The 16084-nt window shown below is 41.4% G+C and overlaps 1 protein-coding gene across 2 annotated transcripts in view; it reads left to right on the plus strand.

The window, feature by feature from the left end:
- The window catches only part of usp48 (ubiquitin specific peptidase 48), a 130935-nt gene that overhangs the window by 47050 nt on the left and 67801 nt on the right, over positions 1-16084 (plus strand). For both annotated transcript variants that reach the window (XM_043675526.2, XM_087980644.1), the window contains 2 exons: positions 4350-4432; positions 12791-12970. In XM_043675526.2, the coding sequence (XP_043531461.1) occupies positions 4350-4432; positions 12791-12970 (263 nt within the window). The remainder of the gene's footprint in view (positions 1-4349; positions 4433-12790; positions 12971-16084) is intronic.

Genomic DNA, 16084 nt, shown 5'->3' on the forward strand with positions numbered 1-16084 from the left:
GCTGAAAGCATCACCAGCAAACAGTTATGTTTGTTTTCCAAAAATGCGTTTACAACCTTTTGGTATAGTTATCTATGCAGTCAGTTTTCAAGCCATGACCATGCTGCTTAATTTCAAGGCAAGAGGTAGGAGATATACATCGAGGGACGTCTAAACTGTCACTCAGGAAGGCATCTGATTTGATCCTTATTATTTCTGTCAATCTCAGGTAAAGCCTAATGTTCCATTTTAGAGATGGATAAGTACGTAGGACTTCGATGTTCTGGCCATTTCGGAGAACTGGATAGAGCTTGGGTCAGGAATGGATGTTGCAGGTTCCAGGGTTTAGGTCTTTCATTAAGAACAGTGAAGGCGGTAAAACAGGGGGAAGGTGTGGCCTTATTAGTCAAGGACAATATAACAGTGGCTGAAAGAATTTTTGACGAGGACTCGTCTACTAAGGTGATATGGGCTGAGGTTAGAAACAGGAGAGGAGAGGTCACACTGCTGGGAGTTTTTTAATAGGCCTCCGCAGAGTTCCAGGGGTGTGGAGGAGAAGATCGGCAAAGCAATTCTGGATAGGATTGAAAGGAATAGGGTGGTCATTATGGGGTCTTTAACTTCCCCAGCATTGACTGGAAATGCTATAAATCCAGTATGTTGGATGGATCAGTTTTTGTCCATTGTGTGCAGGAGGGTTTCCTGATACAGTATGTCGAAGGGCCGACGAGGGGAGGCCACACTGGATCAGGTGCTTGGTAATGAACCAGGCCAGGTGTTTGATTTAGTGGTCAGTGAGCACTTTGGCGAGAGTGACCATAATTCAGTTATGTTTAGTTTTGCAATGGGAAGGGATAGGTACATGCCACAGGGCAAGAGTTATAGATGGGGGAAGGGCAATTATAATGCGATTAGGCAGGAATTAGGATGCATAGAATGAGGTAGCAAAATGTAGGGTATGGGGACAATCAAAATGTGAACTAGTTTAAGAAACAGTTATTGCGTGTCCTTGATGGGTATGTCCCTGTCTGGCAGAGAGGAAGTGATTAGTAAACCACGGTTCCCTTAACTTAAGAAATTGCATCTCTTGTTAAGCAGAAGGAGGAGGCTTATGTGACGTTGAGACAAGATGGTTCAGATGAGGCGATGGAGAGTTACAGATCAGCTAGGAAGGATTTAGAGAGTTAAGAAGACATGAGGACATGAGCAGTCTGTAGCAGGTAGAATACAGGAGACCCCTGAAGCTTTCCATAGGTATGTGAGGAATAAAAGGATGACTAGGGTAGGGAATAGGGGCAGTCGAAGACAGAAGTGGGAAGTTGAGTGTGGACCCCGCAGAGAGGTGCTAAACGAATATTGCTCATCTGTTTTCACTACGGAAGAGGAGAATATTGTAGAGGAGAAGAATGAGATATGGGATATTAGACTAGAAAGTATCGAGGTTAGTAAGGAAGAGGTATCATCGATTTTAGAAGGAGTGAAAGTAGACAAGTCCCTGGGCTGGATGGGAATTATCCGAGGCTTCTCTGGGAAGCTAGGGAGGAGATAGCGGAGCCTTTGGACTTGACCTTTGCATCGTCATTGTTTACAGGTTTAGTACCAGAGGACTGGAGGGTTACAAATGTTATGCCCTTGTTCAAGAAGGGCAGTAGAGATGACTCGGGTAATTATAGACCAGTGAGTCTTACGTCTGTTGTAGGAAACGTTTTGGAAAGGATTATAAGAGAGAGGATTTATAATCATCTAGCAAGCAACAATTTGATTGGAGATAGTCAACATGGTTTTGTCAAAGGCAGGTCATGTCTCACAAACCTCATTGAGTTTTTTTGAGGTGACCAAGCAGGGGTAGGGCATGATGTGGGTAGGGCAATTGACGTGGTGTACATGGACTTCAGTGAAGCCTTTGATAAGGTTCCAGGTGGTAGGCTGTTGAAGAAAATGCAGAGGCATGGGATTGAGGGTGATTTAGCATTTTGGATTAGAAACTGGCTTTCAGTAAGGCAGTGAGTGGTGATTAATGGAAAATATTCAGCCTGGAGTCTGGTTACGAGTGGTGTGCCACAGGGATCTGCAGGCATAGTTAGATGGGTTAGTAAGTTTGTAGATGACATTAAAGTCGGTGGAGTAGTGGACAGTGTGGAAGATTGTTGCAGGCAGACTTGGATAAACTGCAGAATTGGGCTGAGAAGTGGCAAATGGAATTCAATGCAGACAAATGAGGTGATTCAGTTTGGGAAGAATAACAGGGAGGCAGAATACTGGGTCAGTGGAAAGATTCTTGGTAGTGTGGATGTGCAGAGGGTTCTTTGGAGTCCATGTACATCCCTGAAAGTTGCCAGCCAAGTGCATAGTGCTGTTACGAAGGCATATGGTGTGTTAGGTTTTATTGGTAGAGGGATTGAGTTCCGGAGCCATAATGTCATGCTGCAACTATGCAAAATGCTAGTGTGGCCACCCTTAGAATATTGTGTACAGTTTTAGTCCCCCCATTACAGGAAAGATGTGGAAGCATTGGAAAAGGTGCAGAGGGGATTTACCAGGATGTTGCCTGGTCTGGAGGGAAGGTCTTATGAGGAAAGGCTGAGAGATTTGGGTCTGTTCTCATTGGAGGGAAGAGGGCTAAGAGGGGATTTGATAGAGACATACAAGATGGTCAGAGGATTAGATAGGTTGGACAATGAAAGTGTTTTTTCCAAGGATGATGACGTAAGCATGTACAAGGGGGCATAGCTACAAATTGAGTGATAGATTTAAGTCAGATGTCAGAGGCAGGTTCTTTATGCAGACAGTGGTAAGGGCATGGAATGCCCTGCCTGCCAATGTAGTTAACTCTGCCACATTAGGGACATTTTAAACAATCCTTGGATAAGCACATGGATGATGATGGGATAGTGTCGGGGAATGGGCTTTGATTAGTTCACAGGTCGGCGCAACATCGAAGGTCAAAGGGCCTGTTCTGCGTTGTATCATTCCATGTGTTTATGGGAATACACAATCCTCCAGATTTTGTACAACTTTTGAATCAACTGGACTCTAAAAATTGCATTCAGTTGGTTGAACATGTCATTGGCTCAGGTGCTGCTGAAGTTTAGATGAAATTCCTTTTCTTGCATAGCATGTGATGGCTAAAACTGACTCCTTTTCCCATTTTCCTGCTCCCTCCTATTTAGTCATATAACTGGAATCAGACCCTTCAGTCAAACTCATCTGCGCCAACCAGGCATCCTGCTCTGGCCATTTGCCAGCATTTGGCCCATATCTCTCTTAACCCTTCCTATTCATATGCCCAACCAGATACCTTTTTAAATGTTATGATAGTACCAGCTTCCACCACTTTCTCTGGGCATTGTTTCTTTAGAAATGTTGAGACATCCAGTCAATAACAATGCAACATTACTCAATCCCACTATTTTTTCATAGTCATTATTACACCTGAGTATTTTTAACATGATTTCCAGCAGTTAATTTTATTGATGCAGAACTGACAAAAGTGTTAAATAGTTTGAGAAAGAGCAGTTGTCCTCAGAATTACAAAGCATTCTGTCACGATTTGCATTATGCTACATTGCTGTTGATGTTTGTTTTGATTCATGAACCTGTTTTTCTTGCTGTATTAACTGCATGGTTATGCTAAACATTTTGTAGCAGGTTTGGCTTTCGATTGATGCTTTTCAAGTTTAAATCCGTTCCTTCATTGGAAGCTTATTTTGAGTTTACTAGTGATCCATTTTGGTGGCTGGTCTGTGCAACCAATACCTCTGTTTCTAGTAGACTGCATCTTTGAGCATTCTACCTCAAAAATGGCTATTTGTGACTGCTTACAGAATTTCAAAATCTAACATGACAGAATTAAATCATGCCTGTAAGTCTACCTGTAAGGAGCTATTCCGTTAGTACCACATTCTTCCCCGGTTCCTGCACTTTTTCCCATTCAGCTATGTCCAGTGCTTTTCTCAACTATTGCTGAACTTGCTACCATCAGCTTTTTGATTTAAAACACAAAATTGTAGCATTTATGAAATTCAAATTTTGTGGATTTGTGGTGTTAATTTTTAGTTTTTATCCATTTTAAAAAAATAAATGCAATAACTTGGGTAATGCTGTAGCTTTTAGCCTTTAACTAGACACCACAAGGTGAAATTTGTCTTGGATCATGATTCTTCACTGGCTGTAGTGGATTGGTCACCCATTATTCCCAGTGCTTGATGTTTAATTCCATCGCTGCAATAGAACTGAAGGTCTGATGCTTTGTGTAATATGCAGGCAATCTGATATAACCTGTTTTGTGCATGGCTTAAGATGAATTTCTATCCCATAAGCTTTAATGTCCAAATTTGGCAAACTAACTCTCTCACATTTTACTTCTGCAGACAAACTGGTCATAAGAAAAAGCTAAACTCTTACATCAGCTTTCCTGAAGTTTTAGACCTAACTACATACCTTGAACGAAAAGGTAAGGAATAACTTTATATATAAATGCTTTCCGCCATGATGTTGGAGTTCAATTATCTAGGGAATTGTGTTTTTCTCTCTTGGTATGAGGATCCAGTTCAAGTTAATCTATTATGTGGGAAATTAATGTTTGCTTTTCCTGTCAAGCCTATTAACATGCTTATTAGCTGACACCTAGTTAATGAAAATATTTTCTCAAGAACTGATTCAACCCTTACATATTTTGCACAGTTTGTTCAAGAGGAAAAGTGAATTTATTTCCAGATCACTTCAAAGAATATCAAAAACAAAAATATTCTGAAATGTGAAGGTCAAACTAAAATTGCTAAATGATGGGAAATTACTGCAGCATTTAAAATATCCCCAAAGCAAAAACGGTGAGGATCTTTGAGATTAAGTAAAATCCATGTCAGGAGATGGTAGAAATAGAGTTCAGCAGACAGAAATGGAACTTATTTAACAGTGTATTTATAATAAATTATGCTTTTTAAGATCATTTTAAGCTTTAAAAGGCACCGAGATAGCTGGTTGCATACAGAAGTCATTGTTGAACAGTTAGCATCTAGTTGGTGTGTCACATGGTGAGTTAATTGATGCAATTTAATTGTGTTCTTATGATTCCTGCATCTGCTTTTGTGGGCTATCTGATTTAACCCTCGACCTGTCTGGTGGAGTATAGTTGAAAGAAGAGTCTAACCTGTGCAATATTTCTGACGTTTGAACCAACTGCTTAATCATTCTTCAAGCCTGTAGCAATGGGCCATTCACTGGGCACTGGTACTCTTTCCAATGTGTTCACAAACCTTACAAATGAATATAAGTAGGTCATACATAGGGAGGGGTGGGTAATAGTGCCATTTTTTGGTAAGCTACAAGGCTACAAATGATTAAATTCTCTTGGCTCTTGCACCAATGCTACTTAAAGTTGTTCAAGTCGTACTCTAGGAGAGAAACTGTCGTTCTCTGGTCCAGAACTTCCAAAACCTTTTCCTGTTTTGATGTTTCAAAACTGATTTGGTCTCAGACAATTGTGTGTGCATGAATGTCTGGGTTTTGAGGAGAGTGTGTGGTTTTTGTTGGCAGATATGTGGCTCGGTGGAAGGTACCTGAGGAAGTGGGGTGCTGGTGGTAGTGTGGAGAAGAGGATCAGTGAAGAGATGGCCCTGTCCTTTGCTCTTTACCTCTAGCCCTGCAACCTTTTCATAAATAATTATTCAATACAGCTTTATTGGAATCTTCCATCACAATCAGGCTGTGCATTCCAGATCCTAGTCACTCACTACATATGGAGGTTATTCCTTATGTTGCCTCTGCTTCCTTTGCCTATTACATTAACTCTATCTTCCCCTCTTCTTGACACATCTGCAAATTCAAACACTTTTACCTTTTCTGCTCTTGTCCAGACTTTTCATGTTCAGTACACCTGATTCAAATCTCCTTTCTAAATTTGTCAAACTATCTCATTAGAACCATTGCTGTAAGTCGTCTTTGCATTCTTGCAATTCCCTCCCTTCCTTCCTCAAGTGGAATGCCCAGAATTAGATACAGTACTCTAGTTAAGGGTGAGTCAGCGTTTTAGAAACGTTCACAATGATCTGTTTGCTTTTGCACACTTTTTGGCTGTATCTGTAAAACTCAGCCACATACTGTGAATTATACAGCTATATCCACCATGTTTTTTTGTTCCTGCACCTTTTTAGAATTGTATCCTTTGTTATACTGTCATTCCCTGTGTCACTATTCAGTGCTTCCAATTTTTGTCACCCGAACAGATTTGAAATTATACCCTAACTCCTATGTCTAATTAGATTCGATTTGCAAGGGTGGTATCAATTTTGATGGGAAATGCTGAACAGCCTGGAGTGTTCATCTCTTAGATGAACATAGAAGAATACAGTGCAGTACAGGCCCTTCGGCCCTCGATGTTGCGCCGATCCAAGCCCACCTAAACTACACTAGCCCACTATCCTCCATATGCCTATCCAATGCCCGCTTAAATGCCCATAAAGAGGGAGAGTCCACCATTGCTACTGGCAGTGCATTCCATGAACTCACGACTCGCTGAGTAAAGAACCTACCCCTAACATCTGTCCTATACCTACCACCCCTTAATTTAAAGCTATGCCCCCTCGTAATAGCTGACTCCATACGTGGAAAAAGGTTCTCATGGTCAACCCTATCTAAACCCCTAATCATCTTGTACACCTCTATCAAGTCACCCCTAAACCTTCTTTTCTCCAATGAAAACAGCCCCAAGTGCCTCAGCCTTTCCTCATACGATCTTCCTACCATACCAGGCAACATCCTGGTAAACCTCCTCTGCATCCGTTCCAGTGCCTCCACATCCTTCCTATAGTATGGCGACCAAAACTGCACACAATACTCCAGCTGCGGCCGCACCAGAGTCTTATACAACTGCAACATGATCTCAGGACTCCGGAACTCAATTCCTCTACCAATAAAAGCCAGTATGCCATATGCCTTCTTCACCGCACTATTTACCTGGGTGGCAACTTTCAGAGATCTGTGTACATGGACACCAAGATCCCTCTGCTCATCTACACTACCAAGTATCCGACCATTAGCCCAGTACCCCATCTTTTTGTTACTCTTACCAAAGTGAATCACCTCACACTTTGCTACATTGAACTCCATTTGCCACCTTTCTGCCCAGCTCTGCAGCTTATCTATATCCCGCTGTAACCTGCCATATCCTTCCTCACTGTCAACAACTCCAACTTTCGTATCATCCGCAAACTTGCTCACCCAACCTTCTAACCCCTCCTCCAGGTCATTTATAAAAATGACAAACAGCAATGGTCCCAAAACAAATCCTTGCGGAACACCGCTAGTAACGGCACTCCAAGATGAACCTTTACCATCAACTACTACCCTCTGTCTTCTTCCAGCCAGCCAATTCCTAATCCAAACCTCCAACTCACCCTCAATGCTTTACCCTCGTCTACCTCCTTAGTCACCTTCTCAAAGAATTCAATAAGGTTTGTGAGGCACGACCTGCTCTTCACAAAACCATGATGACTATCCTAGATCACATTATTCCTATCCAGATGTTCATAAATCCTGTCCCTTACAATTCTCTCTAAGACTTTGCCCACAACAGAAGTGAGACTCACCGGCCTATAGTTATTAGGGTTATCCCTACTCCCCTTCTTGAACAAGGGAACCACATTTGCTAGCCTCCAATCTTCTGGCACTACTCCTGTAGACAATGAGGACGTAAAAATCAAGGCCAATGGCTCTGCAATCTCCTCCCTTGCTTCCCAGAGAATCCTAGGATAAATGCCATCAGGCCCAGGGGACTTATCTATTTTCACCCTTTCCAGAATTTCCAACACCTCTTCCCTACATACCTCAAAGCCATCCATTCTAATTAATTGTGACTCAGTATTCACATCGGCAACAATGTCCTGTTCCTGAGTGAATACTGACGAAAAGTATTCATTCAGTGTCTCCCCAATCTCTTCAGCCTCCACACGCAACTTTCCACTACTATCCTTGACTGGACCTGTTCCTACCCTAGTCATTCTTTTATTCCTGACATACCTATAGAAAGCCTTAGGGTTTTCCCTAATCCTACCAACTAAGGACCTTTCATGTCCCCTCCTTGCTGCTCTTAGCTGAGTCTTCTGATCCTTCCTGGCTACCTTATCACTCTCAATTGTCCCAATTGAACCTTCACGCCTCAACTTTACATAGGCCGCCCTCTTCCATTTAACAAGGGATTCCAATTCCTTATTAAACCACGGCTCCCTCACACGACCCTTTCCTCCCTGCCTGACAGGTACATACTTATCAAGGACACTCAATAGTTGCTCCTTGAACAAGCTCCACATATCAATTACGCCCTTGCCTTGAAGCCTACTTTTCCAAGCCACGCATCCTAAGTCATGCCTCACCGCATCATAATTTCCCTGCCCCCAGCTATAACTCTTGCCCTGCAGTGCACACTTATCCCTCTCCATCACTAGAGTAAAAGTCACCGAGTTGTGGTCACTGTCCCCAAAGTGCTCACCTACCTCTAATTCTAACACCTGGCCTGGTTCGTTACCCAGAACCAAATCCAGTATGGCCTCACCTCTTGTTGGCCTATCTACATATTGTGTCAGGAAACCCTCCTGCACACATTGGACAAACACCGACCCATCTAATGAACTAGAGCTATAGCTTTCCCAGTCAATATCTGGAAAGTTAAAGTCCCCCATAACAACCACCCTATTACTTTCACTCTTCTCCTGAATCATCCTCGCAATCCTTTCTTCTACATTTCTAGGACTATTGGGAGGCCTGTAAAAAAACTCCTAACAGGGTGACCTCACCTTTCCTATTCCTAACCTCCGCCCAAACTACCTCAGATGGCAAGTCTTCATCCATCGTCCTTTCCACTGCTGTAATACGATCTTTGACGAGCAATGCCACACCTCCCCCTCTTTTACCCCCACCTCTCACCCTACTAAAACATTTAAACCCTGGAACCTGCAACAGCCAATCCTGTCCCTGTTCTACCTATGTCTCCGTAATAGCCACAACATCGAAGTCCCAGGTACCAACCCTAAAATGACTTAGAGTTAAGATTATGAAGGGGTTTTGTAGAGTGGTATTCCAAAATTAGGAATCATAAATACAGAGTAATTGTGAAGAAAACCAACATAGAATGGGGAAGAAATTGGGCGGCACGGTGGTACAGTGGTTCGCACTGCTGCCTCGCAGCGCCAGAGACCCGGGTTCAATTCCCGCCTCAGGCGACTCTCTGTGTGGAGTTTGCACATTCTCCCCGTGTCTGCGTGGGTTTCCTCCCACAATCCAAAAATGTGCAGGTCAGGTGAATTGGCCACGCTAAATTGCCCATAGTGTTAGGTGAAGGGGTAAATGTAGGAGAAGGGTCTGGGTAGGTTGTGCTTCGGCGGGTCGGTGTGGATTTGTTGGCCGAAGGGCCTGTTTCCACACTGTAGGTAATCTAATCTAATCTAAAATCTTATAAAGAAGATTAGATTAGATTCCAGTGTGGGGACGGGTTCTTTGGCCCAACAGGTCCACACTGACCCTCCGAAGAGTAACCCACCCAGACACATTTCCCTCTGATTAATATACCTAACACTATGGGCAATTTTGCATGGCCATTTCACCTGACCTGCACATCTTTTGGACTGTGGGAAGAAACCGGAGCACCCGGAGGAAACCCATGCAAACACTGGGAGAATGTGCAAACTCCACACGGACAGTCGCCCATGGGACCCTGGTGCTTTGAATCGAACATGGGCCTCTGCTGCTTTGAGGCAGCAGTGCTAACCAGTGAGCCATCGTGCCGCCCCACAGAAACCTAATCTTTATCTGGTCTGGCCGGTTACAGATAAATAAAAATTAATTATCATCGCATGAAGTATTTGAGGCAACAATTCTAGTTGCCTGTTCTGAAAAAAGAGAGATGTGTACATGAAGGTAAAAGCAGTAGGAGATTATACTGATAAGATTAGATGAAGTAAATTAGGAAGCAGTTCCTGTGGAGTGAGAATATTTAAATGTATGAATTAAGAGCAGGAATAGACAACTCAGCCCCACTCTGCTGCTTAATAAAATCATGGCTAATCTGAACACTTCGTATTTCACTCACTTCAAAATCTTTCGCCACCTGATAAGAGTTATACAGTACAGAAGAAGTCCTTCAACACATCAAGTCACTTCCAAAAATATACTCCAAAAATCCTGCTTTCCTGCACTAGGTCCATAGCCTTGAATGTTATGACACTTCATGTACTCATCCAAGTACTTTTATAAAGATTGTGACATTTCCCCCTTCAACTACCTGCCAGGCAGTGCATTCCAGACCACTATCACCATGTAGGTTAAAAAAAGGTTTTCCTCAAATCCCTTGTAAATCTGCTGACTTTCGCTTTAAAATTATGTCCCCTTGTACTGACCCTCCAGTTAAGGAGAACAACTGCATTCTAGTCAATCAAGACCATCTCTGATCTAAAGAAAACCATCCGAGCTTATCTAACCCCTTCGTAGCTGAAATGCTGCATTTCAGTTGATACCTTGGTGAATCTCCTTCAAATCTCCTGCAGTGCAGTTGTGTCCTTCCTTAGTGTCGTGACCAGAATTGCACGTTACTCTTTACAACCCCATCATGACCTCCCTGCTCTTGTATTCAAATTCAAGGGCAACACTTCCACTGCCTTTTGATTGAAGTGAGTTCTGAAGATTTGTTACCTGCTGTGAGGAAAAGTTCTCCTAACTTCTGTGAAATGATCAATCCTTTATTTCAAAAGTGACCCCTAGCTCTAGAATGCGCAGACCATTTGACCTAAATGACCTATTTCTCTGAAGTTAATCCTATGTAAAAGAGCAGGCCTTTATTACCACCACATAAAGTGAGCTTTTGATCAATGAGTGAAGTGTTTTTTTTTTGCCTGGCACTTCTGCAGTTATTTCTTTTAGAGTGTGCTTGCTGTTGGATGCATTTTTAATGGAATAATGTCTTATTGTTTCCATATCTGCTCTGAAGAGCATTTGAAGAATACGTAGTCACATAGAATATCTACGTGGAGGCCAATCGGCCAGTCAAATTCTCACTGACCCTCTGAAGAGGATTATTCTGACTGAGCAGCTAAATGTTACTGCTTGAAGTTACCTTAGATCTATTACTGAATGTATTTTGTTCCCTGCCTATGAAGTGCACTTGTGTCTAATGTAAATATAGTGACTGTCTGTCTATAACTTGGTAAATGGCTGCTACAAATTAATATGTTAAACCTTTAACTTGCTGGCTTGGACTTCACTAAACGAAATTTATATTGATGTCACTGACTTCATTGCCTGTCAAACCATGGAACCTGTAGTACATCAACTGGTAGTCTTTCAAAGAGCCTGTCTGTGTGACCTTTGTGTGTGGGATAGAAAAGTACAAAAAACAGAGTACTAAAACTAAGAGACAGGCTTGCTTTGCTGTATGAGTGCAGTGAATGTAATTTATTAGTGTTTTCAGATTGATGAAAGCATGCTGCATTCAGGAATGGTATCCTAGGTAATTCAGCTATTGGTATCTGTAAGGATTTACTTAGAGAAGCAACAGGAAATATGAGAACATATTGTTTAACACTAGGCTGCACAGTGAGGTTGAACTAGAATGTTTGTGATCCAGTTGGTGCATAGGTACGTTTCAGCTGTTTTGCCCCATTTGCACTTTTTTTTTCTGAAAACATTTTGCAAGTGGAAAACGAGAGTTGAATTTTCAGCTGTGACGAGGACTCACTCAATAATGAGAGATGTCTTTATTTGGAAAAAGGGTCATTATTAATTTTGCAATCCTTTCTACATCCATTCAAACAAAAATATGATTTGAGACTGGGCGGTCCAATATAAAAATTTCCGTGCCCAATGACAGTTTTTAATGCTGTTGGCTTTTGCCAAGCTTTCTTCCATTCTATACAACGGAAGTAAATATTTTTTGCTTCATTAGGAGAACTAAACTGGATTTATTTTGCTCTTGGGAAATTTTCATCCCTTCAGACCCAAAAAGCAATTGAAATAATGTTTACTAAAAATATTACTGGTGAATGCAAATAATTTCAGTTAGCAATTCTCACTAACATTGCGATCATGAATATTTATATCTGACATTTTCATCTGCCACATTTGCAAGTTGTTTATTTAGTCATTTGCACTTTTAATACTGAAATGTTTTAGTTTTAATATTTATATTTCTAGAGCTTGTAGGTGGTAAAACCAATTTGATTGTAAAAGGTCCTGACAGATCCTTCATCAAGTTTACTGTAGTTCTGGTGCTGTGTTGTGTAGAAATCATGGTGACTTACCCAGCAAAGCACAAGGTTAAATGTTTTTCTCAAAACAGAAGACCTTCATTTTGAAAAACACTAATTGAAAATTTTACAAAATAAGAATTAGGGAAAAAAGAAGTACTCTTGAGTCTTTGTTAGTTCTTGCAGACTAGAAGGAGCTGAAAAATGGATAGTAATTAATTCTTAATAAATGTGTCATTGATACATAAGTCAACAACTCCCAGTTGAACTACATTGTTGTAACTACATCTTTGCAGTTTTAAAAAAAAAAGCTGAGATTATGAAACATCACAAAATCTGGCAGAGCTTTGTAAGTGCCATTTGGTCAAAGTGCATCACGTTGTCAGTACTCCAACCACAGCTAGAACATTTTGAGTTACAGTGAGTAATAGTTTTGCATGGAGAATTAAGAGAATCAAATTCCACTGTACTCCATTAAATATTACCATATGTCAAATTAGTACTCTGCTAATTAATGTTAGAATTGTTATCACTTTGTTGTGCATAATTAAATGCATTCTTCAATTTCTGTGCTCTTCCAGATATTGGCTGTATTTATGAACTGAGTGCGGTGCTGATCCACAGAGGGGTGAGTGCATATTCCGGCCATTACATTGCACACGTGCGAGATGACAGGACCGGCGACTGGTATAAATTTAATGATGAGGAGATTGAGAAAATGGAAGGGAAGAAGCTACAGTTGGGGATAGAGGAAGATCTTGGTGAGCAATCAGTGGCTTGATGCTAGCCCATGTTCAGACATTTTACAGATATGTTGTGTTCAAAATGAGACAACTCCTTGATATATGTTTGGCCCTTGAGGTTTTCAGTGCCTTCGCCTCCATTGGCTTGGTAAGCCGGGTACTCAGTTTCTGAGTCCATGCTAATGAGCTCTAAAACTGTGCACTGATGTAGTCCAGAACTACTTACTGAAATATATTCTTGTTATGGCTGAGTAGATGTGCTCAGCATTTAGTGGGATCATGTCAAGTCACCCATGTCATACTTCTCCTGTCAGCACTTAGTGACGCAGGTTCCTGTGCAATTCACTTTCAAATCTGAAACAAGTTCCTATGCATGAACAATTAGCATTTAACAAGTGCACTGGTTCATAAAAGTCAATTCTAGCTAAGTCCACGAAACAGAATAACAGTTACTTACTATTTTGCACCAACAGCACAGTCATTTTAACTGCTGGGTGAAAAGCTAGTTAATTGTACTGCTGCAGTCTCAGTAAGTGAGAGTGCTGCAATTTTGACTTGAAGTGAACATATGATACTGATGGTTACTTTGATGTAATGTCTGTTAATTTTTTTTAAAAAGGTCTTGATTTTGTTTTTTGTCCCTTGTTACTTTCATGGAGTTTCATGTTTGCACACTTTCCAAATACAGGGAATGGGGTGGTCACTTGTTTGTAGTCTTTCTGTGAATATTGTTAGCCAATGATTCCACAGTAGGAGTGTGTAATAGTGGTATTGGATGGCTGGATTTCCATTTTCCTTTGTATCAAGCCTGCCACACCCTGCGGTGGAATCATACAAGGAATTGTTTGCACAAATTTGTATCATAATCCTCTAAGTTTTGTGACTGTGTTGAAATCTGCTAATTTTAGTAATTGGCTTTTTTTTCTACACAATAAAACTGGTTAAAGATTTGCTGCTGTTCATTACCTCCTTATAATTAAATGGTCAGCTATTGTCTTTGACCAGATAATTCATTGATATTGTGTGAATTGTCTTTTCCTTATTTTTGTGTCCTCCCCTTCCCCAGACATTTGTTTTCTTATCCTTCATCCCACACACATTCAGTTATTGAAGAAGACATCAGACTTCTTCCCTGCTGTGTATTCATCCATGACCCTTTGCCTGCAAGTAAGCTGCTGGATAGCCATCTATAACAAACCTCAACTACTTACCTTCCTTAACCAAGTGGTGCTGAAGCCAATTATAGTGGGATATACCATCACTGTTTAATCGCAGTTTACTCCTAGTTTGCATCAGCATCTATCCTGAGTATCACTGTATTTGTTTCTTCATAATTTAAATCGCTCAAGTTAAATCTTTGAATTGGGCTCATTGCAATAATTGGAATGTCATAGTTGATTGATTTGATAATGTGTTAGTTATTGACACTGGATACTGTTCACAGGATACGGCTTTCTTCCTTGCAGTAAACAGTAGAGTTGTGCAAGATTGCTAATTTGGCAACCTGTATTAATATGGGACCCCTAGTACAATAAACTGTCCTCCCAACTGTTTCATAGGAGCACACTGAAACAAAGAATTTACCTACCCACATGAGAATGGGTGAACAAAAATATATCCATTTGAAGTAAGCTTTAGAGAATGCCTTAAGCGGTCTGAGAAAAATTGAGGTTTATTCACTTGGGGAATTCCAGACCTTGCATCAAAACTGCCAGGAATGGTGGAACAGAGAAGGGGAGAGAGTTGGAAGAGTGCAGAGTCTCCAGCATTTGCAGTTCCCCCCCCCTTCTTCCAGTTGCATAGTGTTGTGGGTTTGGGCAAAGTTTGAGAAGCGGGGGAACAAGACCATGGATGGATTTGAATGCAATGATAATTTTAAGATGGAGGTGTTGGTGATTACTCAGTGCAGATCAGCTAGCAGAAGGGTGATGGGTGAGTGAATCTGGATGGACTCATGTTTATGGAGGATGGACGATAGTTGCTTCCCAGAATATTGTTTGAACGGTTGATCTGGTTGTGGTGAAAGTAGCAGATGGGATGAGGTAAGGATAGCAATTTTAAATGGGTGAAAGTAGTCATCTTCATGTTGGAAGGAATATGGAATCACAGGCTTACCTCAGGGTCACGCCAGGGGAAACAGTTTCTGGTTTAGCTTGAGACAGGAGGCAATGGAATCAGTCGTTATGCAAGTAATTTTTTTGGGATTTGTTGGTGATGGCTTCAGCTTTATTTTAATTGGTGGAAGTTTCAGTGCAACATGAAATGGAAGTCAGACAATGCTGCTCATCCCCAAACCCTGGACAGTATAGAGACAATGTAGGAGTGTTGTGGATGCGTTGAGACTAGAGGCAGATGCTGATGCAAACATTCATTCAAACATTAAAATCGGTTGCAGGTGTAGGACATGACTTCTAAGAATGAACTGAGGTGAACTCTTAAGAATGAACTCTTGGTGGCAGGTGGTGAGGGAACCAACAACAAGGCACACAAGTATCCCATCCTGAATGTTGGAGGAGCTTGGTACATCAAAGATAAGACTGAAGTTCTTGCAGCAGCTTTCAGTTAGATGTACCAAATGGATGAATGTAATGCCAGTCTTCAGCCAATTTGGTTCACTTTACCTTATATCAAGTAATGGCTGGAGGCATTGGAGATTGCAAAGGCCAAGGGCCCTGATGATATTCCAGCAATAGAACTTGCTGGGCCTCTACAGTGGTATCTCCTCGACAGTGTGGAAAATTGCCCAGGCTTGTCAGTTTACTCTTGTTCATATGTAAAATGATGTAAGAAGTCATCAACAGTGTTCTCAAGCAGCTTGACAGTAACCTGAGCTCAATGAGATTGGTTGCAGCCATGGCTGTTCAGCTCCTGACTTCTTTGCAACCTTGGTTCGAACCTGGAGGCAAGAGCTGAATCCCAGCAGTGAGGTAAGAGTGACAGGCCTTGACAAAGCCTGCATTTGACTGAGTGTGGTATCAAGAAGCCCTAGCAAAACTGGAATCAATGATAATCAGGGAGAAAACTCTTTGGTTGAAGTCATATCTGGTATGAGGGAAGATGATTGTGACAATTGGAAGACAGTAATCTTGGTTCCAGCTCATCACTGCAGGATTTTGTTGGGATAGTGACCTC

Source organism: Chiloscyllium plagiosum, unplaced genomic scaffold (assembly GCF_037043375.1).
Source record: "Chiloscyllium plagiosum isolate Xiang-an unplaced genomic scaffold, Cpla_swu_hap1 HiC_scaffold_37, whole genome shotgun sequence".
In the NCBI taxonomy this organism is placed as follows: domain Eukaryota; kingdom Metazoa; phylum Chordata; class Chondrichthyes; order Orectolobiformes; family Hemiscylliidae; genus Chiloscyllium; species Chiloscyllium plagiosum.